The sequence below is a fragment of the Ischnura elegans genome, chromosome 2, assembly GCF_921293095.1.
Source record: "Ischnura elegans chromosome 2, ioIscEleg1.1, whole genome shotgun sequence".
NCBI classification, from domain to species: Eukaryota; Metazoa; Arthropoda; class Insecta; order Odonata; family Coenagrionidae; genus Ischnura; species Ischnura elegans.
The window spans coordinates 36,901,835-36,925,804 of NC_060247.1; the positions used below are offsets into that span (position 1 = coordinate 36,901,835).

The 23,970-nt window shown below is 37.8% G+C and overlaps 2 protein-coding genes across 2 annotated transcripts in view; both read left to right on the plus strand.

The window, feature by feature from the left end:
- Window positions 1-10,423, plus strand: part of LOC124153613 — a 36,217-nt gene extending 25,794 nt beyond the window's left edge. Inside the window, exons 14-18 of the mRNA XM_046526898.1 lie at window positions 1,755-1,887; window positions 4,218-4,359; window positions 5,766-5,890; window positions 9,035-9,193; window positions 10,288-10,423. Of these exons, the coding sequence (XP_046382854.1) occupies window positions 1,755-1,887; window positions 4,218-4,359; window positions 5,766-5,890; window positions 9,035-9,193; window positions 10,288-10,394 (666 nt within the window). The 3' untranslated portion in view covers window positions 10,395-10,423. The remainder of the gene's footprint in view (window positions 1-1,754; window positions 1,888-4,217; window positions 4,360-5,765; window positions 5,891-9,034; window positions 9,194-10,287) is intronic.
- Window positions 10,424-16,263: 5,840 nt separating this feature from the next.
- Window positions 16,264-23,970, plus strand: part of LOC124174034 — a 68,274-nt gene continuing 60,567 nt past the window's right edge. Inside the window, exon 1 of the mRNA XM_046553175.1 lies at window positions 16,264-16,463. Coding sequence (XP_046409131.1) covers window positions 16,394-16,463 — 70 coding nt within the window. The 5' untranslated portion in view covers window positions 16,264-16,393. The remainder of the gene's footprint in view (window positions 16,464-23,970) is intronic.

A 23,970-nucleotide genomic window follows, 5' to 3' on the forward strand; every position in this document is an offset into this window, starting at 1 on the left:
AGCGAATAGGAAGATAAATTAATTTCAACACTCATATTACTCCTTTATTTTTATTTTCTCGCTTAGACGTGTTTGGTGTTTTTTGGCCATGGTGACTGCCATCAAATGCTTTCTATTCACGCAACTCACGGACGTGCGGGTATGCTGCCGACTGCTTTCTGCCGCCCGAGGAACAAAAGAAGATTAAGCATTCGCGAATGCTAATGCCACAATATTTTCACCAAAATTAACTACTTATTTATCGAACGACAGTTTACCACATAACTTTGAGACTGAGCACTCCATTAACTTCATTTCTAACAGATCGCTAGCAATTACAGAGGTTAAGGAGTCTTGATGAAAGTCTTCCGGCGGTGAAACCCTCGCTATGGCGAGAGCCAACACCAAAAGGGTCTCGTAAAAACGAATTTTTTAACACGCTTATTGTAGGGTCAATTGACGGTGCATCGGCTATCTCTCGTTATAGCGGGAGTGTCGCTATAGCCCGTACTCGCTTTAACGAGGTTCCACTGTATATAATACTTATCTGACAGACTTCCTCTGTGCTGTTGAAAATATCTATTTATGAAAGTTTTAACGTTGGGGTTGTATTTTTAGAAACAAACTAGAAGCTTAATACATACTCTGATTGAGACAAAGGGTGTACGGGGAAGAATAATCAATGCACACTGTGGAATTTTCAAGAGAGTTAATGCAAAAAACAGATGGGATTTTGAAACCAGATCTGGTTATCAAAGTATAAACAATGCTAATGCAGATCAGTGCTATACTGAATCGTGTTGATTGGTGAGTGGCTTTGCTCATTTCAGCACCCTGATTATGTAACTGTGAGAAGGGTGAGAGTGATGTCATTACCAGGGGCAACGCGATTCCCACGACGGAGGGTGATAGCAGCGATTATGAAACTGTGATCGCACTCTTTTTCACGCTGCAAACTTTTTGATTTTTACATCATCATAAATCAACTATTAACTACTCACATTTAAATAGCTTGTGCCTAAAAACCAACTTTACACTTCCATTATCATTTCAACATTAATTAGTTTCCATCCTAGCATTACGACTTTTTGACCATTCTGTATGATATAGCAAATAGAATGACTGCAGCACTCTCGTCCAGCATTAGAATAATAGATTACGTGATCACACATCAATAAGTAGTACTACAATTTCCCCATAACTTTACCGTAATTCTTCAACATAATATTACCTATTGGCGAAGCGAAGTACTTAGCCTTGTACTGCCTCCATTTTATGTTTAGTTGTTTGTTATTTCCGCCTAAGACACCGCAGAATACGCATTCTCGGACAGAGATGTGTTGAAGGATTTCATTGGGTCTTCATATTTCCCAATGACACACACCTCGCATGCTTGTACCTACATATATGATATGCGCGATGACAGTAGCTTACATGATGGCTTGATGGAGCGGAACGTGATAGGAGAACGTGATGGTCATCTATCACCGTCATCGCTGTCACATGTACATAATCGAGGTGAAGGTTTCTTCTCTCTCCAGCCTTCACTCCAAACAATTGTAATAGTATTTTTCTGCCAACCCACTCATTTTAAATGCCACAAAAGATGTCTACCTTTATACATTTCTACAAATTCCAACCAACCGTTTAGAGCAAATCTTGAATCTGGAAGCACAAATCTCCTGACTTCATCATTTCTCACTTTTAACTGTGGACTGAATTAGTTGTGAATGACTGGTTTATTTATTAATTGTAGTGAAACATGTATTTTTCAGGATGAACTTTACAGAGCAGAGTGTGGCCCAGATAATCCCTTGCGATGTGATGTTGGAGATATCTCTGGCCGTTTGGGACCAATTCACTTGGGTGGTCAGAGGCAACTTTTTACTGATGTAAATTTACCTTTAGGTAAGACCTGGTCCTTGTTGATTTCATCTCTCCTACATTTATATATTTTAAGAACATTCTAACCTTGCTAATGTGATCTGTGATGGTGCCAAAAAATCACTATCATATCAAGGTCTCACTTTCAAAGTTCAATGCATCATTGCAGATTGTAGTTCTTAGCAAATGGAAATATTGCTGTTACTAGTGCTAATTCTCAGAGGGCGTTGAAGTAGCTGGTGCATCTGGTATGCAGGTCAAATGGGCAAATGATGTTGACTTGGTCAACTCATGTTAGGGTTCTTACCGCAGTCCATTAGAAAAAAAATTCTAAGTACACCCATGTCTCGTATAGCGCAATTTCGATTAGCGCAATTTCGATATAGCGCAAATTCGTTCCTCGGGGAAACATTGCAACGCAGTGTAGCCTAATCAAAAATCTTAAACGCTCTCGTGATAAAACTTGAACTTGCGCTAAGTACACACGAAATTGCTATCATTTTACGCATATTAATAGTATTGCTTGCTTCAAATCTTCTAATTTGTTTATGTATTAATCGAAATCTATTGCTGTGCAATGGCCAAAAGCATTACTCGTCATTGGGTCCAGAAGTAATTGATTGGGCCTACCGAAGTAATTTATCTCGTCTCCATAACAGAATGAGTTAATTTAGATCATTAATTAAGCGTGGGGCTAGTGGAAATGAGTTTTTTTAAGCAATACTGGTTGAGACGTAATTTTTGCCGTCATAGGTTATCAGGCGATTGACTTCCAGGGAGAGGGTCTACGCTAAAACCTTCAAGGTCATCGGTATTCACGGGGGAGAAATGGAGCGGTGGCCGAGTTGCGTATGAATAGCATCAACACATAAAAGGGTCCGCTATAGAGTCTCAAACACAATAGCTTCGTTCCCTCCCCGCAGTCGTAGGCCCTCTGCGTCTCAAGAATACAGTTCAGCAGTAGAAGGTGATTTCGATAGAGCCATGCCGAGTAAAAACCAAGAGAAAATGGCAAAAAATAGGAATGCGGGTAGAAAAATCAAGAAAAACCATAAACCTAGAAGAGAAATTGATATAGGCCAATTGCTTTGAAAATGGAGAACGTCAAAGCGATATTGCGCGGAAGTTTAAACGCACGATGCCTTATTCTGAATAAAGACGAAGTTAAAACATCAGTGACCTCAGCCGCACCAACTTCAACCAAGCGGTCTACACATACGGAAAGTTCATAGTGAATCATTACAAAAAGACGAGAGTGGTAATCGCTCGGAGACATTTAGTGAAAGCGGTTGGTTCCAGAATTTAACCGGCAAGCAGGTATTTTCAGAGCGGCGATATCAGGAGAATCTGCAAATGTTGATAGCGCAGTCATCACAACATTTTCTGATGAACTCCTAGCTGTGATTGAAAGTGGCTCCTTTCCCCCTCAACTATTTTTTAGTGTTGACGAGACGATATTCTTTTGGAAAAGAATGCATTCTCGTTCATTCATTTTCAGCGAAGGAAAACCTGGGTCAGGTTTCAAGGCATTTAAAGACTGTTTCACGTTGCTGCTAATGACTCGGAGGACTTCAAATTAAAATGATATCATTCATAAACTCCGCTAGCTATGAAATGGCATTCAAGGTAGCATTTGCCTGTCATTTCGATGAGCGACAAAAGGGCCTGGGTGACACAATAGTTGTTTTTAGACTGGTTTGAAAAATCGTCAACTGCCGGCAATGCATTACGAACCCCTGAGATAGCAGATGTTAGCCCACCCGCACGACAGGAGGGAATTTCAAAAGCTCGTAGGAATTTTTTTTAACGTGAATAAAAGTCTTCAAATGTGTGCATACTATCTTTAAAGGTGTTTTAAACTATAAAAATTTATAAAAATAATGTTTTCTAAGGCTATTTATGGGAATATATATGTTTTAGAGGAAATTCAATACCCAAGACCTATGCTTCCAGGAACGCATCCCTATCTTCCCAATGTTAAAACGCTCTCGTATAACGCAAATTCGTATAGCGCAAAGACCCCAAGGAACGCATCCCTTGCACTATACGAGACATGGGTGTATTCTTTCATATGAAAAACTCGAGTATTTTTATTTTTCCACTAATTATTTCTATTTTGACAATGTTAATTTCTGATGCACTGTCATAATTTTCAAATATTTTGTCAGACGTGTTGTATATTTGCTTCATTGAAATGATTTTTAATGAACCTGCTGTATTGATTTGATTTGGAATGTTTGTCTGCTTGCATATTTTGGATATGACTGTTAAAATTTTTCTAAATGTGACTATGAACTCTAGATATATGAAGGGTAGTATTGTAAGTTTTTCCTTCCTTTACTATTTATTTTCAGAGGGTACATTTTCAGCCATTGGGAAATCAATTGTGATTTATAATAAGAATGGAGGTGGTGAGCGTTATGCCTGTGCTAATATTGAGCCTGATAAGGATATCATAAAGTATGCCAACATTCGCAAGCCCCCGAGATTTGTCACGTGAGTATAAATAATACCTGTTGAAACAGAATGCTTGAAAATCTGTATAAGTTTAATAAGTAATTTTGACATTGTCAGTATTATTTTTTGTATGCAAACAAAGTTCATTTCAAATGACTTATCAGTTAAAAGGACGGGAATAGTTGAGAAAAGGAATTGCAGTCCAACCTTATGGCCTTGATGTAACTGGCTGGAGCATTGAGAAAGAAATTTCTTCTATCAGCAGCTCAAACCTTCTACGGCTTTTATCTTGGGAAAACATATCAGGGGGAAGATGAAGGAGGGATAGGGATTGCTTACTCCCCATAATTCTTGACAAAGTACAGTGGAACCTCGTTAAAGCGAGTACGGGCTATAGCGAGACCCCCGCTATTACGAGAGATATCCGATGTACCGTCAATTGATCCTATAATAAGCATGTTAAAAATTTTGTTTTTACGAGGCCCTTTTGGTGTTGGCTCTCGCCATAGCGAGGGTTTCACCGCCGGAAAAACTTATATCAAGACTCCTTAATCTCTGTAATTGCTAGCGATCTGTTAGAAATGAAGTTAATGGAGTGCTCAGTCTCAAATTTTTGTGGTAAACTGTCGTTCGATAAATAAGTAGTTAATTTTGGTGAAAATATTGTGGCATTAGCATTCGTGAATGCTTGATCTTCTTTTGTTCCTTGGGCGGCAGAAAGCAGTTGTCAGCATACCCGCACGTCCATGAGTTGCATGAATAGTTGATGGAACACACCATGGCCAAAAAAACACCAAACACTTCTAAGCGAGAAAATAAAAATAAAGGAATAATATGAGGTATAATGGCTATTATTTGCACCACCTCCGGTAAAGCGACAATTCGCTATAGCGAGTGTTTATTGGTGCACCGTGGGGTGTCGTTTTATCGAGGTTCCACTGTAGTGAAGATGGAAAGTTGGTATTTAATCATTAAGGTGGCTCTCCAATCCAAGTTTTCATTTCACTTGCAAAGGAAACAATTTTATAGATGATTTGAGAATATATAAAAGCCATTTTTCTAAGCAGTTGCATAATCAGTAAGAGGTTTTGTACACCACTTGGCTTTGCAGAAAGTAGTGAACTGTCCCTCCCCAAAACAATGATCTTGATTTACTGCTGATTACCTTCTCCTGTCACGGTGTTGCCATTTCTCATAGTATTTGTTAACCTTGAATTTGTATCCCTAAGTAGCATAGTTGATAAGGCAACGTCTAGTTGGGACTCTTTCTTCCCTAAATTTTTGTTCTACCCTTCTTTGCCTCGGCTCTTGAGCCATACCACAACTTTCATTTCTCCTTTTGCATGAGAGCTGATTAGTATAACCAAATACTCAGCTACCTGGTCATTTGAAGTGGACACTAATGGTGAGTCATATATATTTATTTTAATCAAATTTTGTTCAAGGGCCCAATTCATTGATGATGTTAGAGAAGTAATGGGGCTGCCAGAGTGGATGCTGACAGTTGATAGTCGCAAAACCAAAGTTTTGCACGGAGGTGCTTGTATCCAGTTTCTTCTTCATTTCAAGGGTAATTGCTGTATTTATAAGTATTAATGAGTAAAAATAGTTTTTTTATTAGGTTTTTCATTTCTTCTACTTGACATTCTTATATTTATTTATTACACAATATAAATAATGTACATAGTAACATTTGAGTGGTAAAATAAAAAGTTATAGGTGTTTTTTTAAAATGCTTTTCGGCCTACAGAAACTCATGTTAAAAAAATTTCCAATGGTACGGAATTTCCTTCCTTCTTAATCCTTGTCATTGGACTCTTATATAAATAATTCTTCCTAAAGACTCCTCGAGTAAACATTCTCTTACACCTTTGTTCAGCAATGGACACTCTAAAAGATACCATTTCCAGCAGTTGAGATGGATTAAAATGCTTTTTGGGCTACATAAACTTAAGTTAAAAAAATTTCCTAAAATCCTAAAGTCCCTTTTTATCTTATCTATGTATTCATTAAACGTTTTTTAACTCTTTCGCACTGGACGTCGGGTGGAGCCGATGGGCATTTTCATACGTAGAAGACATGATAGAGGTATAGATGTCGCGGATTTTATAATGCAAATGACCAGACGTCGGCTCTGGCTGATGTGATGGAAGGGAAGTGACCAATGAGTTAGCAATTTTCGGATGCATTCAGGCCCAGCCTAGACCCAGCTTAGCGAGTCCTTAGAGCCACTCCTCGGCAATTAAGTCTGAACCCTCCCACTCAACCTCACTGCAGGAATCCGTTGTGAGGTGGTTATATTGTCAATAGTTTTTTCAGTGATATGTTTTGTGCATGCTACAATTTTTTTTACCTTGAAATGAATTATTTGAACAGATTCAGGCGTTATGTGGTGGAAGTTCAACATATTTAAATACATAAAAGATGGCAGCACTTTTCCACAATATTTAATGCGTACAACGCATTTTGGCTTGCAGAGCCTTCATCTGGTATAAGAACTGTACCAGATGATGGCTCTGTGAGCCGAAATGCATTGTACACATTAAACATTGTGGAAAAGTGCTACCATCTTTTATTTAAATTGAAATGAATTCTTCGTTTTGTTCTGTGCTAAAGCAATTTTTAAGCGAAATTTTAGCATTAAAAATAACGCCTTTCTGGACTTATAGCCTTATTATCTTGAATTAACTTTGTTATTATTAATACCAGAAGCCTGTTTAAAATTCCACAATGCTTAAAAAATGTTAGTAATTCTTTTAGAAGAGTAAATTATTGAAAATCAAATACAATGTTTGGTTGAAAAAACTGCTGGAAACGCAATAAGTTGACCGTGGATTCGTGCTGTGATAGGGTTTGAGGGTCTAGTCCAGTGGCTGGGGTAAAGGAGCTGGGTCCCAAATCTGAGGGACGACAATACCCAGGCCACTCACCCCAAAAAAGAGCTCCATACAGAGAGGTTAAAATATTCTCATGCTTCTCGTGGAATGAAAATGTTTTCCTACTGTAGGCGCCAGCAGGAAAGGGTTAAATTGAATATCACGCTTAGGTCCTTCATTGACGACGTCCTACCCTGCAATTCATTTTTTATTTGGTAATTGAATATAATAGATTTTTTGTTATTAAAATGTCTTACAAAGACACTTATTTAGATTTAAGTACATAGCATTATCATCATACCGAGCATAAAGCTTGTCCATACTCCTTTATAACCTCATGCAGTTGTCCAAAAAATTTATTCTGAGATAAATCTTTAGATCATCTTCAGAGAGCACACACTTAGCTGGGGTATTGGAGTATCCGTTAATTATATTATGTGAGGTGATTTTGGTGATTTTTGGACACCCTCTATCCTCATAGTGAGATATGGTGAGATTTGGTTCGACCCCTCCTCCTCTAATCTCGCGTGAGATAGTTAAAAATGCGTATGTTCAGTGTAAATATGCTTCTTTGCATTGGATTTAGTAAAAAAAAAACAATTTATTCAATCATATTTATTTAAAATTACTAATATCGTAGTCTAGAATCATATGTATTTTACTCTGTTTCTTACGGAAAAAAATTATATGATTCTTGTCTTTGCTCTCCCTCTCCCCCATGTAAGATTGGGTGAGAATTGGCATGACCCCCTCACCCTGTAATTGCCTCACCTAATTAATGGATCCCCCTAAGGCATTTATAAAAAGGGTTAATAAAAGTGGTCCAAATTAAGACCCCTGAGAAATCCCTGATGTCACAATATATTCCTCAGGTAAACTAAACTTTATCCTTACTCTATCTATATTCTATCCAACAAGTAGCTCATGGAACTATAATAAAGCTTGACATGTTAAACCATATCCTTGTAACTAAGCGATTAGATGGTCATCCTCATATATATGTCAAAGGCTGTTTTAAAATACATATAAATGACATCTACTTGTTATCCTTTATCTAAAGAATTGAGAATATCACCCTGAAAAGTGGTTATATTCATAATTGTTTAGCGACAAGGGTAGAAGTCATGCTGCTCATCAGCTGTAACATTCTTAGGGCAAGGTCTAATTATGTCAAGTGCAGCGCCTTAACCCATTAGTGCATAGTGTCCGATACGTCGGATGGGTGTATTTTATTTTTTTATGGGCTCCAGTTGACTTGCGCCACATTTTAATACTGTATTAAGTTCAAATGGATGTCTGTCTTCACCCCCCCCGCTAATATTTTAGTTGACTCATTGAATTTAATGACTCGAGAAGCGTTTATGTGAGACATGGACACGTCCGATATATCGGACGCTATGCACTAATGGGTTAAAATATTTTAGCAATGCGAGACAAAATTTATACGTGTATTTAACATTCAATTTATCTTCCAATTTGAAAATAGACATCACATGGTTCATTTTTAAACCTAATTACATATTCAGAAATAATACTTTTAATAATTTAATTTTTAGCATCTAATAATAAAGAAATATTCGTGCGTAGGTTTCCGTGGCATTGTTCACGATGACTGCTAATTTTCGGGTTCTCCAGCCGCGTCTGTCGTTTATGGTTGACAACAGTTGCGGAAGCCATCCTGCTTCCGTCTTCAGGTCCACCTTCGACCTGAAGACGGAAGCAGGATGGCTTCCGAAACTGTTGTCAACCATAAACGACAGACGCGGCTGGAGAACCCGAAAATTAGCAGTCATAGTAAAGAAATATGTTTGATATTGTGAATTTTCATTTGTCCTTAGGTCCTATTGCCAATCAGTTGGAGCAGGACTTTAGCCGGTTAATGGGTTCTGGAAAATTAGCTCAACCATCGCTTTATATACCAGGTGCTCTTCCTAATGCCAAGAGGAGAACGCAGTTAGCCTACCGGCCATGTGGGACTAGAGATCCAAATGAAAAGTGTAAGTTATTTTTTGAAGCGTTGACTTGTATTTGTTTGTGATGTGTTTGGAAAATAATTCCTTGAGTGGCTTTATTCATATTTTTATTGATTTGTATTTCTACTGTTGTATTTCTATGCTGCTATCTTACTGTTAAGTAGATCAGCTATTCAGTCAAATGAGTAGGAATTGTCAGGGTCAGAATCATCTGTAGGTGAGATGAAATTTTGAGAAAAAAACTTTTCTCTATTCAGGTGTAAAACAACAGAAATGTTACTATTAGTCACAGACTTACCTGGTTTATATCTAGCTCCTTGATTTTAGCATTCACCTCCATTTCAGTGGCTAAAAGATCTTCTTTTTGCTCCTATCCCAACACTGCATATTTTCCTCCATTCCCTCTCTCCTGTTAATTATTTTATATTTGTCTTCGTACGGCCCACTTAAATCGATTAGTGAGGGACCAAAAATTGGATGTTTCTCATGGTGTGAACATTTACAATTAATGTAAAAAAAGGATTTGTACAAAATTATTTTGTTTCATTTTTATTGTATTTTATTGCAATTATTCTTGATCTGTGCCATAAAATCAAACCAAAATGGTGTCAGTTGATTTTTCAACGTGAATGACTGACATCCCCATCACTCTTTCCTTAGACAAACATTATTTAGGCTAACCTTAAATAGCATTAATACCTCATGTTAAATTGCATTTCCCATCATTCTTCTCTACAATTTTTTCTCAAGATTAGTTGATTCCAAGTATCATGTTCAATTATTGTTAGAATAATTAATCAATGAATTTAAGCCCCTTTAAAAAATGCACTCAAACAAATTTTAGCCTCATAGGCCAAAAGGGTAACTCAAAATATGGGCGTATTCTGAATTTAGGGTTAACTGGATATTGAACTTTCAGATTTGGGGTTCTCTTGTGTATTATGTTTAGGGATGAATATTTTTTCCATTTGAAAATGAAGTCAAGTGTTTAACCATGACAGCACTTGTTAACCACGGTGGTTTGAAGATCAGATAAAAAAATACAGTATCAGTTATAATCAGAGAAAAGGGATCAAGAAAATACACTGTGATGACATAATTTTTTATTGGTTTTACAGATTCACCGGCTCAGTCAAGGGGAGTCTCATCCTCCCATATTGTAGCAACATCCAGTCCTGCCCTGATTGCGGCATTACTTTCAGGTTTACTAATGTCATATTTTTAAGGCCATTGTTTTGATTTGGATTGTTAAGGCCGTTTTACACGGGGCACGGAATTGCGCAGGTTAGAGCCGCATTAGGTAATTTCTAAAATGGCATGGAATTGCACGAATGCATGAATGAAATTAGAAGAGGGGCTATTTTGCCGTCTCGCATCCACACATTCTTGCATGTGTTCTAGCAATTCACCGCTTTACACGACGCAATTTCGATTGTGCCTTTGCACGTACATCAGATTGCGCAATTCCGTGCACCGTATAAAACAGCCTTTAAAAATAGGTAGTAATATTTTCGTTGTTTTACAATGAGTCTTTGTCTGAATTACTGATTGTGGTGATTCATCCCTTGCTTTGAGGTTACATTAGTGTGCCAATTATCTAATGCTGCAAGTCCTTTACTTACAAACATCCAACTTACAAACTTTCAGAGATGTGAACTTAGAAAAAATTCAAATGTGCCCGAAATTTTAAATTTGGTGCCTTTGGAGCTGGCTGATACAATGTGGTGTGGCATAAAGGAACTTGTACTTGGGGCATATACATGCAGGGGCACAGTTAGGAATTAAGGGTAGGGGGGGTTTTAGTTGCAACTAACACTGGGAAGTCTGAAGGTGTGGAATACCCGTCAGGGTAAGTGGGAGGTGTGGTGGTCCTCCCCGAGAAAATTTTTCAGATAAATGGCTCAAAATGACTTGTACGGCTTTCTGAGGGACATTTTGTTGATCCTTCACTATTCTATAAATAATATTAATTCAGTTGAGTGAAATGGATTAAACTTAAAAATTTCTCCTAGCTCTGGGGGGGGGGGGGGTTATCCCCCAAACCCCTCCCCCTCGCTGTGCCACTGTATCCATGGCATCCTTTACAGCTCTCTTACATAGTATTAAATGAGGCCATGGTTTCATCCGTTCTTTCTCTGCAGGTAGCAAAATGTTTTCAACTCCAGCTCATCGTGAACGTTGAAGTTAGCACAAAATTGTAATACAGTGCTGCATTCTGCAGGATAAATACACTTTTCGATGCCTTGCTTTAAAGCTACGAACAAATTAAACTTATGAACAGGGTCTCAGAATGCATCTCATTCATATGTCGAGGACTTACTGTATCCTTGTGAATTATCCTCAAATCTCTTTGCCAGCCCCCACTCAATTATATTCTCTCCCTTTCTTTCCCTTCCGGAACTGCTACCACTACTGTTTGGCCTTGCTTAGAGCTGTTGGGTTGGTTTGGGGGCTAATGAGCTGACTTTTCCACCCTGTGGGATCTGGTTCAAATCAAAATGGTGGTGGAGATTTTTCTGAGACTCCCATATCCCTGCTTTATTGCTTCATAGAGGGCACTTCAAATACAGCACACTGTACTTCAGATAGGGCACCAACCCTCAACCTCTATTTGCAATTTCCATTTTCACTCCCAGAAAGCTCTAGGCTGATTCAAGAACATGTTAGGCTTTTGGAAAAAGAGACAAATTAATTTGCTTATATAGATCACTAACTATTGTAGGAGAAGTATGTACCATTTCCTCAGGAGTGATAAATATTTATATAATCTCTTGTTAAAGTGAAACTAATCCAGAATATAATAAACAATTTTTGCATGGAATGAAATACAGAGGTGATAAGTTGGCAGTTTGAGGGTTAAGCTGTGGCAACCTTGGTGCAATTTGTTTAGAACAGGCTATTACTAGTGCTGGGTTTCTCTCCACCGAATTAACTATGGATTCAAATTTATTCTGTACTGACTTTGCATGTGTTTTTTAAATTTAAAATTTCACCAATTTGTTTCCACTTGCACAAAATGCGATCAGTTAAGTAATTCTCCGCATTTAATGTTAATAAAACACACTTTTTGGCGTAGCTAATTTCATTGGTGCCGTTGCTCTTTCAACTGATTTCTTGTCCAGAAATAATGCCTATTCAACGTACAATATGACTCTTTTTACAATCGGTCCTCTGGAATGGATTAATATCTTGCAGCGAGAGTCTGCTGTATGTACAGGTCTTATATATATAACTCTACAAAGAGACAAATGGGCTTCCCCTTCACTTTGAGGGCACTCTATTGTACTTATATTTTTTATTTTATGATTGATCTGCATTGATATGTGAGCATCTTTGGTTGTACGTAATTTTGTCTTAAAGCTGCTTTTTTTCTACTCCGATATTTTTTCATCTCTAATTTTGTATTTTGTTATGTTCCTTTTATAATTCTATGCTGCTTGTTAAACATTGGTTTCCATTGTTGACTGTTAAAGTGATTAGAATGTGATTGTGTGAATGCATATAGAATGCTTTTAATTTAGTGGTGATGTAAAGGATGTGTTAACATTTGCAAAAGCACCATTTTTGGAAAATTTCCAAGAACCCTAAGCCAAATGTGATGATTAAAAGCCTAAGTGCTAGGGTAATAGCATCTTTTTTTTAAGTTTCAATCTTAATTCTGTGAAAAGCACTTGATATGTTCATTGGAGAATTCTTAAGGCAATTTTTCATGGGAAGTGACATTGAATTGAATTAATTTTTTAGGAACTGCATCTAAAAATACCCTATAAACTCTACCATTTATATGGACCACATGTGTTTCTCCAGGCATCAACTCTTTCTTGAACTTAAATGGCTCGAGGTTTGACTTTTCTTGGTTGTACATAGTTACATGAAATGCTGCTTATGTATTTGGATGACATGTCAACAAGGTTTTATTGTGTGTCTTATTTATTGTGAAGCTCTGTAGACTTCAATATTATTCACAGTGTACTGTGAACTCAAATATCTATGCATATTGTCGAAATGCAGTGTGTTCAGGATGACTTGGATGTAAGTATACACTGTAGTTATGTACTCATGGATATATCACAGGAAGGTGTGTTATTCTGTTCAATGCTATTAATCTATGATTTGTGTGACATTCTTGGAATGGTATTATTTTTATTCATAGGTGAGTCAATGAGGCATTGACTATAAAATGAAAATCATTATATGAGTTAAGACTGGTACCTAATTTACAGTTTTATGAATAAGCTGATGACGTTTATTGTTTACAAGATGATGAGATAGGATATTTCTTCTTCAGTTAATCACTATCCCAAAATCAAGCAACTATTTATTGTTCAAGATTGTTACAGAACAGAATTGATGGTTGAAGATAAATTGCACCATCATTATGCCATTTAAAAATTGCCCTCTGATTTTACGTTGCGGAAAATTATTTTGCTATTATAAAATGCTTTTAATTCAAATATGTAAGGGTGTATGTACTATTTCTTGAAAAACTATTTGCACTCAATGAAAAATCTTTATGATGTTTTAGCGAAAGAATATTTTAACATCCCTGAATAGTGGCTCTTTCAACATTCTTTCCCTATAAATTAGTAAAAAGCCTAAAAATATTTCCTATTCCTGTGAGCGGAAAAAATGAGATTTTCAACAGAGATAAACATTTAATGACCTTTAATGACTTGTATTTGGTTTATTCTTCAGCCTTAGTTAGTGCAAATTTCTGGTTGAATTTGTGCTACACTATTTGGTACTTGTTTATTTCATTTTAATTTTTTCCCCAAGAATCAATTAAGTTAAAAAGCAGGTAAAAATATTATTGCATAATGAGAGGCTAAACCTTTAATATCAAGTGCCTTTGAATAACATTGATATTATGCAAGGATGCAAATTTGAGTACATATTATTTTTGTAACCTGGAATACTTCCTGCTATTCTTGAAATCATTCACAAATGAGGAATTAATCATAAATTTTAATTCCTAACACTTTTTTAATGGGCTTTTTTCGTTGTCAAACTTATTTTTTGTGTGCATTTGGAATGAATTCATCTGTAATTGTATCTTGTAAACTGTTGGCACTTTTATAAGAGTAGAAAATTGCTGCATTTATATTCGTGTGCCTTGTATTAAAAAAATCTGATGTGACAATATTTTATGGACACCTTTTGAGGCCAAGATTAATTGGAGTGCTATGTAAGTGTTGCTCAAGCTAGATTTGATTTGAATCATGTAATAAGAATCATTTGATTTTATGCATGTCTCCATCAAATTTTTCATTTTTAATTAGTTTGTAAGGATACATGCATGAAATTTTTTGATAACATAGACTCAATTTTGATGAAGCTAACATGCAGGTAAATTCATCGCATTAACTCTTTTACCATACCATTTAAAGGCTTTTAGTAGTTCTGAATATGATACTTGATGTTTGAATTTCTTTGTATTTCATGGCTTAGCATGCCATATCACTCATCCCAGTTTTTGGTAGGCAGAAGCAGTTGATTTAAACATAAAAAAGTTTGTGGAGGTATATAGTGAGATTGGTGACTGTGATATTATGGCTCAACTGATCAAAGATATAATGTTTTTATTCTTATTTGTACATATATAGGGATACAGTCATTGCTGTTGTTTTTTAGGGTCATATATTTTCTTGATACGTATTTTTTTGTATGAATTTGTTGATTGTCTAATTTTATAATTGTATTAAATTAATTGTGATGATGTGGTTATTGTAAATGGAAAAAAATACATTTGTACTTTCAACCGAGTTTTTTATTACATTGCTTGCTCTTGATATTTATCCGTCTTTGCTATTGTCGCTCTCTTTGAAATGAAATATGTATGTAAATGTGTGATAAGGTAGGTATACAAAACCTAGTAAAATTCCCTTCTAGGTACTCTGTTGAAGCAAGATTTTGCATGGGTGTTACTTTCCTTACTTTGAATGGAACTCGTTAAGGTGGCCCACCATTTCCCTGTGTATTTTTTTGTTAGGTATACATCTGCCAGGTGGGGGATGAAAAAGTTAAAAGAAAGGTCATTTGTAAAGTGGCTCTCAAATGTAAGATTTCATTTCATCAACTTAATAATGTTTAAAAATAATTGAAGAATATCCAATAGCCATCTGTCTATGCATAACAGACCTCAGGTATATTATTATTGTAATATACTGCCTGGGCTGGTTCTTGACATTTTTCTAGTGTAAGTGAACATTATTCTGCCCCACCCCCTTCAAAAATAGCTTGAGAGGTAGTAGAGATTCTTTCTGGATACATTTTAAAATAAATATAATTTAGGAATAAGGGTTGAAAATTAAATATGTATCAGTGTGAAGTCATAAAGTGCTTGCTCTCATGTATGAAAGGTGATATTTTTAGGGCTTAAAAAGCGGTGCTTAAGTGCCACCTTTTGCTCGTTGCCCTATGCAGCTGCATTCCTCGCTCAGTCCTGGATACTGCATTCTGCATTAGCGATGGGTTAATTATGTACTGGCCCACCCAAAATAATGCCAGGGGTCCCTGAAATATTAAAGCACACTTACCGCCACAAAAGAAACCAAACATTGAAAAATCATGAATTTACAAAAGATTTATTTGAAAAATGAACTGTTTTCGAAAACGAAAGGTGTTAAAATTAGTTTAAAACCCTCTACCACTTCTGCTTTGTATCCTGTTTTTCAAAAATTTCCCCCCCCCCCTGAACAAAATTTCTAGCTACGCCACTGGTTATCCACATCTGTTCCTCGATCAATGGTCATACAGAATTAACCCAGTTAGAAAAACGTGAGATCATCATTTATATTTTTCGCCGGAAAACACCGGACATGACATTAATAAGCGGCTTGAACTTTTTGTAGGCTGTATGGATCGATGCATATTCAGTGTAATCATTAGCTATGCCCAAAGCTCCTATTTTACACGCCTGATTAAAAAAAATTCATTAGTGATACTTTAATTTTCAGAAAAATCCCTTTTAGTTGGAAGCGAGGACTTCAGTGAATGCGAGATGATGTGAAAACATTTGGCCATTCGAATTCCCGCGCGCGAAGTTATTAGTTTGGCTTGAGGGGCGCTCTCGGCGGGAGCTGCCGCAGCTGTGCTGGGGGCGGGTTACATTCTCCCGGAGGCTGAGCCTCCGAACGGACGGACGTGCGTCGAGTGGTGAATCTGGGACCGGCTAAGAGATTGCAGAATCGTGTGTGAAACGGAGACTTCAACGCTCCTGCCAAGATGAAAGTTAGGGACACCACCGCCCTCCTCACGGCTCTCTTCGCTGCCTCATTGTTGTATCCAGCTTCCGGTGAGTTGAATTAACTCATTTCTTTTTCATACATATTATTTATCTTCGCGTGGAATTGCTCTTTTTTTAGCGGCGGATTTGCATAACGCACCCGTGATGAGAATAGGTTGCGTTACGCATTGATCCTTCATGCAAAATATTCCGCTATTTATGGAGGCATAATTTGTGACGCAACCGTGATAAGAAAATGTGTAACCCCCATTTTCTTATAATGAGCATAATTATTCATCATTAGAAAATTTTATAGGTAAAGATTAGATGCTTTCGAGTCGTAGCACTAGCGGCGCCGGCGCTGGCACTACGACTCGAAGGCGGGTGCCGAAGACCTAACGGAGGGATAGGGTGAGGTACGTGGGTGTTTACCGTAGAATAGGTGAGTATGTGGTACTATGGAGCGCCTTGTGGCAGGGAAGGACCCGGTGTATATGCCATGTCATTAAACACATTGATCATGTGGCAAGTATAATCGAGGGAAAAAAATGGAAGGCTATGTCCCTTGAGGGAGGACAAGGGATACTTGGAACAGATTAAATAGGACGATAGGGAACTAAATGGATTAGATTGGTAAAGTGAGAAATATAGGGGTGTTGTGTACTAATGTTTCGATTGTATTGCTATGAATGAATGAAATTATTTATATTATAAACCGTTTTTATCGTTACCGGAATCCGTCCTACGCCTTGTAATCAAGATACCGAAAAAGCTTGATGCATTTCCTGAAAATTTATTTTGACATTCGTAACAGTAGTGTGTTGGACTGACTTAAATGCGCCATAAACCAATCTTATGGGAAAACAGTGCACCAGTCTTAAGATTTTATTGTTATGAATGAATTAAATTTTTATTGTTATCAACCATTTTTATCGCTATCGGAGTCCGTTTTACGCAATCCAGATACAAAGAATTATTATATTTCCTGAAAATTAGTTTTGGCATCCATAACTGTAGTGTGTTGGACTGACTCAAAGGCGCCGTATTTGAGAAAGCAGAGGCACGGCAGTGCATATGTGTCGATTGTAATGGGAGCAGTTCTTGTGTGTATGAACCTTCCTGCATGACAAGGTTTTCAGCGGTGCTCCTTATTTGGTGCGTCTTGGACGAAAATCGCGATTCGCAATCGGCCGGACAAGACCCGCAATGTCAAACGCGGGGAGAGAATGCAGACCATGACTCGGCGGAGGGTGAATCTTTTTTTTTTTCGTTTTCTTTGTTTCGGATGTCTTTTCGTATCGAGCCGAGGGAAGATAAGACACGGAGTCTATCCTTTGATTTTTTGGTCTGGTCGTTTGATTCTGGAGTATGTCCATGTGAAAATAATCGCTTGAAGACCACGTAACATGCATCGGATTACCAGGCAAAAGTGAAGAGGAGAACTGAATTTTCCGGCAAGGACAGTCAAAATTTTTTAGTCCTTGTGTCCCCTCACTGCAAACCTTCATGCGTTTTAATATTTTATTTTATTAATCTCAATTACCCCCGAAAACAGCACGATGAGCCCTTCACATCGGGAGTTTAAACTATCTACAATGGACGTTCACACACACCCATGTCCTGGAAGAGGCAACCTATCCAGGTGGGACTCGAACCCGCGACCTTCGGTATGGTAGGTGAGGACTTATCACCTCCGCCACCGTGGTCGACGACTTTTACCGCATTGTGAATTTTTCTATCGCTGAACAACATTATGCGTTTAGTCTTTTCTTAAAAATATTGAAAAATGTGCTTGCAATTTTTCACGATTGTAAAATTTATTACGACATAGGACATTGGAGGACCGCCTTGAATATGATGAAGTAACATTGAAACCGAGGTCGTTATAAATTTTATAATCGTGGAAAATTGCTAGTATTTATTTCAATATGGAAAAAATCCACTCCATCACTCTTGAATCTTCGGTATTTTTCTCAAAAAGCCGTAGACTGAAATTTCTTCGGCTTCTGTGGTTGGAATTGATATCGGAAGGGAAAGTAACCCAGGACTCACTTCCGAATATCTTTTGGGAAGTTTAAATCCCTCTTCGTCCGTTTCGTCCGTGATTTATTAAATTTTTTATTGTTATGCGGTTCACCCGAAGAAATAGCCATCAGTCCCTTTTATCATGGTTTATAAGGATCAATCTCTTACTCTTTAGGAATCTCAATGTTGTTCCTTACCATTTTTATGTACATTAAAAAAATGAGAATTTCTGATAATGAATCATCAGTTTCTCCCAAGAGAATCCCTGAGACAGTGTCACACAGTGTGACACTGTGAGGATTAAAATGTCTTTACCTTCTCTTTCTATTAGTTACTCCAACATGAATTCATTATTCCTTTGAAATCATTTTGAAGCTAGAAGGTAGATATGCGTTATTTTTGTTGATAGTTTTCCTCTAAAAATGTCCATCTCAAACAATAGAATGGCTTGGGACTGAAGTGGTACAGTAAAGGATTGTTTTTGATTTTAAGTTGCTGGAAAAAATTCTATTCAGTGTCTGGATTAATTTTTTGTCTCGAAATTCATCTCATTGCGGTGAAGCAACCCTCCTAAATTCCATTTCTGAAAATAAAATTATGGGTAACAAATGAAAAGAAAACTATGTACTTATCCACCAATCCAAAATTGGTGGATAAGCTTTTCTTCCTCCAGATCCATGAAAATTATTTTTTAGTTGTTTTCCCTTAATTCTGTTCCCATGAACACTTGAGCCTAAAATTTTGGATAATTTTCGCGGAGTAAAGTTTAAGGTCTGCATTCATAGATATGGACAGATAACTGATGATAACAGATAATAACACATCTAGGTGCAAATTCCCTAATGGCCATGTTCATTCCCTTGGGAACTGTGACTGAAAGGGTTAAATAGAAATTTAACGTTTTACAAATGGTAAGTTGCGTCGCAGAAAAATGGGCGGATTTGTGCATTTTTAAAATTGCAAGTAATGAGGCCGCCGACACGAATTTGTGGAGAGTACCATGTTCTCTATCTTTGCTCATGTACTATTTTCTGCAGTGAATGCAGGAAGTTTATGATTTCTCTTCTTTGCTTCCATGAAATTTAATTTGAAATTTTAAATATTCTCCTCTTTCTCCTAACTCCTTTCTTTTAGGATTCCCAATTTTAGACTGTTCATACTTTAAAAGTTTGAATGCATCCACTGGGCCAAAATCTTTAGTTAAGACGTCCTTTATTAGAAGAAAACAAATTTTAAGAAGTGAATAATTATATTTGATTGAACATGCAAATGATTCAATAAAATCATTGGTGTAAAAGCCTGACTTGCAACGTGATTGTTTTAAAATGAGTACATGAGCACTTGGCGTCCATTCAACCTCCGTTTTCTTCCTAATTATGAGGATAAGATGATGACGTCTCTACTCATTAATGCGAATCTGCATCAACTGGTCTCCATAATTGTAGGGTTTGACCTTCGCCTCTCCTTATAGTTTTACCCTCTTCATTGCACTTCAGTATCTACCACGATCAATCGATGGACTCGTATTTTTATTCCTCTCCAGTCGGAATCTTATGCTTAATAATTTTATTTCATAAAATATTTCTCCATAGATTCATGCCTAGCATGGTCGAAATTTTTGGCATTTCGAAACTCTCGTGAATTATGTTATTATGATTTTCGTACTTCTCTAAATAACCACTATTTATTAAATTAGTTATATTTATTGAAAGTTGAAGTACCTAATAATTGTATATGAGCCAATCTGATGATTACTTTCAGGGATAGACCGACTTGACACAGGTTATTGTGTTCATAAGATTAAGGGTTTTTTTACACGTACCCAATTTAAGTACGGCTCATTCATTTTTACCATTTGGGAGCAAACATTTTTAATTTTAGGTAGGTTATGACACTTTTACAAATTGAAAGGGATAAGCTCTCTCGGTTGCCCCCCCCCCCCCTCTGAGCAGGCGTCTCTCCCGAGACGCGGCACTGATTTCTCTTTTTTCGTTTGACTGCACGACACTGTCATCTTTCCCTGGGAGGCGTAATGAGATCCTTCGATGAGAGGCACTGCCGGCACCACTCTCGATAGACATGTCACGTGACATCTCCCCTGTCCCATTCCGGGGGCAGGGACCTGCGCTATTGCCGCGAATTGGACACCTCTCGCCCCTCACCACCTCCTCATGCGTCGTTGCGTTCCCTTGGTCACCTGTGGACTTCTCGTCCACGATCGGTCTTCGATGGGGTGGTTTTTGCTGGGGTAGGAGCCGAGGGGTTTGAGGTGAGGCCGTTTATGAGAGAAAAAAGTAAGCGAAAATTGAATGGGGTCAATCTCTTAGACCCGAAGTAACAAATTATTAATAAGAGTCGGTAGATGGATAGGAAAAATAAGACACGAGGAAAAATAATCTTCCTCAATCATAATCATCTAAGTTAAAATAATAAACATTAATTTCAAAATGATAAAAAGCGAAAATTGCCTCCCACTTCTCATGAGTTGTTGACGTCACTGGAGTTTTGGTCCATCTACTCTCTATTTTGTCAGTCTACGGTAGGGTTCGTTTACTTTGTAACTATGAATGCACCTCTTTCTTTACGTATGCCATCCCTTCATGATCGCCAAATTTTAGGCATGTAATTAAAAGCGTGTGGTACATAATATTTTGATAACTTTTTACCGTATAGATTGAGAGAAATGTAAGCTATTGTATCTGTAAGTTTATTGTTGATTTTTTTAATGAATCGGCCGGTGGAGTCAAGGTAATATATTTACAGGGATGGCAAGGATGTTTATGCCCGTTAGGAAGGCATTGGAATCGATATAAAGTATTTTGTTTGAATTTCTTCATAAAATTACTTCTACGTTATGTATTTTTTTATTTTACATTTTTAATGAATAAAAATACAGATTCTTATTCAATTATTTAATTTTTTATTAATGACTGATTTTATTTAGTTCGTGTGTTTTGTTATGAATATTACTTATGTTTTAGAATGACAGCTATACCGAATTTCCTGGGAAACCCTAGCATCTTTCTATCCTATCTTCTGGGAGACGTTAGGGGTGACGCGGCCACAACCTCATGAAGTGGCATGCACCCACTCCTCCCCCTTTGCCTCTCTTACGGAGCGACTCAAACTCCACTGGTCGCTTGACCACGACATCCCCAGCAGGTATTCAGGGTGTCGTAGTTCACAGATTCATAGTATCCTTTAAAAGTTTATTCGTGGTGAATCTATGGAATGCCTCTAAATAAAATAAGTATCACTGGTAATTTTTCACAAATAGTTTAATCTAACGAACGGTGTCCATGCAACGGGGTAGGATGCGTCACCTCAAAGACACAAACTTGATCGAATCGATTGTGTCAGGTGAAACTTGCTACGATTTGCTTAAAATCAAAATGAGGATGCTTGTTTATATGCTCGCTATGCATTTCCATACGGCTGCACGAATTGCAACCTAAGATGTACTATCAATTCTACCAATTGGTGCATCTTATAGTACAAATTACATGAATTCTACCAATTGATGCATCTCATGCTCCTAAATTCCGTAGTGATACCTTCGGTTGCGTCCTTTGCGTCGTTTTCTCATTACTTTTTGTGACATCGCGTCATACAACTTCTGCGGTTGGCCGGGTAGGCACACCTCTTGACACGATCTGAGAGGAAACAAAAATCCTATATGAGCATGAAATCCAAGTTTCCCACTCCTTTGGGTACTATCCTTCCCCAGCAATGCCGGGTGGCCAGCTAGTTTTTTTTTAACTGAAGGCAAAAATTCTGTAATAGGATCGTAAGCTTTCTTAGGTTCAATCCTCACCTCCCTCAATCTTCAGGTGTCTTCACCTCAAAATATTTAATTTAAATATCATGAGGGGAAGGCAAAATGGGGAAGAGGCTGAGGGGAAAGAGGAGGGTGGGATTAGGAGGGAGAGGGTGAGAAATGGGAAGGGTGGGGGAAAAATGGAGGACACATTCATTTGGGGAGAAGGAGAAGGCGTTACCACTCGAACAACATATCATCACTTACGTAACTGCACGCCGTCATTTGTCAGCGAAACACATTTATTAATGTAGCAGTATTTGAATGCACTTAGGTCCTTTTAATCGATTCCTCGTTCGGAGATAATGCCTTTTCAACAAATAACGTGAATATATGACACACGATGGAATTTGTTATACCATCGAATCACTAATTGTAAGCAAATATCCAAGCAGCAGACATTATCCATCGCATGTCTAAATAAGGTTGATATATCCAAAACACTTTGTTATTACACCATGAATATTTTGACAACGTTACCTAGGTATCCTATATGTAACATCCACGATGAGTTCTAAAAATAACGTTATATATAGACATTCAAGTTGTAATATCCATGGTCTTAAAAAACAGTTGTTCCAAATAGTATCAAATGGTAGCTTATGTTCTGTATAGAAATGAAGGGCACAAATGTTTTGTATGTATGTCTGGGGATTACCAAAAACCATAATAAGCACTAAGTGCGGATCCAGGATTTTTTCTGGGGGGGGGGGGGGCAAAAAGGGGGCAAAAAGGTCTGTCAAACAGTTTCCTCATATTAAGGATTAAAAACAATAAACGGCAATTACTGTACGAAATATCATTTTATTTAAATATGAAAGTTATTAACACGTAATTAAACACAGAAAAAAAACGAAGGTAACCGTATTGTTTTATAAGCGTCTGTGGGGGGTGGGGGCACGTGCCCACCCAAAATCCGCTTATGATAAGCACACCCATTATCTTCTCATTAGATTTTGTATAGATATCTCAGAGATGTTCTAATATGGACCTCCATGTCCAATTTTGTACATCGCTGCAAGCGTGATTGGCGGGTTCTTTGAATATTAAACGGATGTCTATGCAACGATATAATTGTATTAACATGGATATTGCACGGATGTCATACATTAGCGTTGAAAATGTTGCCTGAATGTTGTTGGGATATTGATTGCTGCTTGGGATGAATATCATAAACCAATAGGACGGCAGATGCAGATATATCAATTATTAAAAACCTTACGAAAGCGAAGCAGCTTGATTTTTTCGTGGTTTCAGTACCTTCGCGCTCTCAGTACACTCCCATACATTTCTCTCCCCTCTCCACCGTCATCCCTCGGATGGAAGCGGCGATTGTTGCGGGGCAGACTTGAGTTACACGATGGACCGAACTGTCACCTCGAATCGCCCTCATCCTTCCCCCTCACCCCCCCCCCCTCCTCTCCACCTGCCGCTCGTACTCGTCGCCTGTCGTGCGGTTTTCATTCCCCGCAACTTGCCGTGCCGTGGCTTCGTTCCTCTCCTCGCCTGCACCTCCGGAGCGGGTGGGCGGTGTCGTCAAACTTGGCCGCCCGTCCTCTTCCCGCAGCTGAGGAGAGGCCTTTTGCAATGAAGGGGTCTTTTGTTGTGTGTCTCCTCGGAGAAAAATTCTTAATGGGTAAACAAATAGGTGCCACATCTTTTTCGAGCCCTTCAAAAAGTCAACGGATGACGGAGACGCGTTTCCTCTCCCAACGTATGTTGTCAGTTACCGTT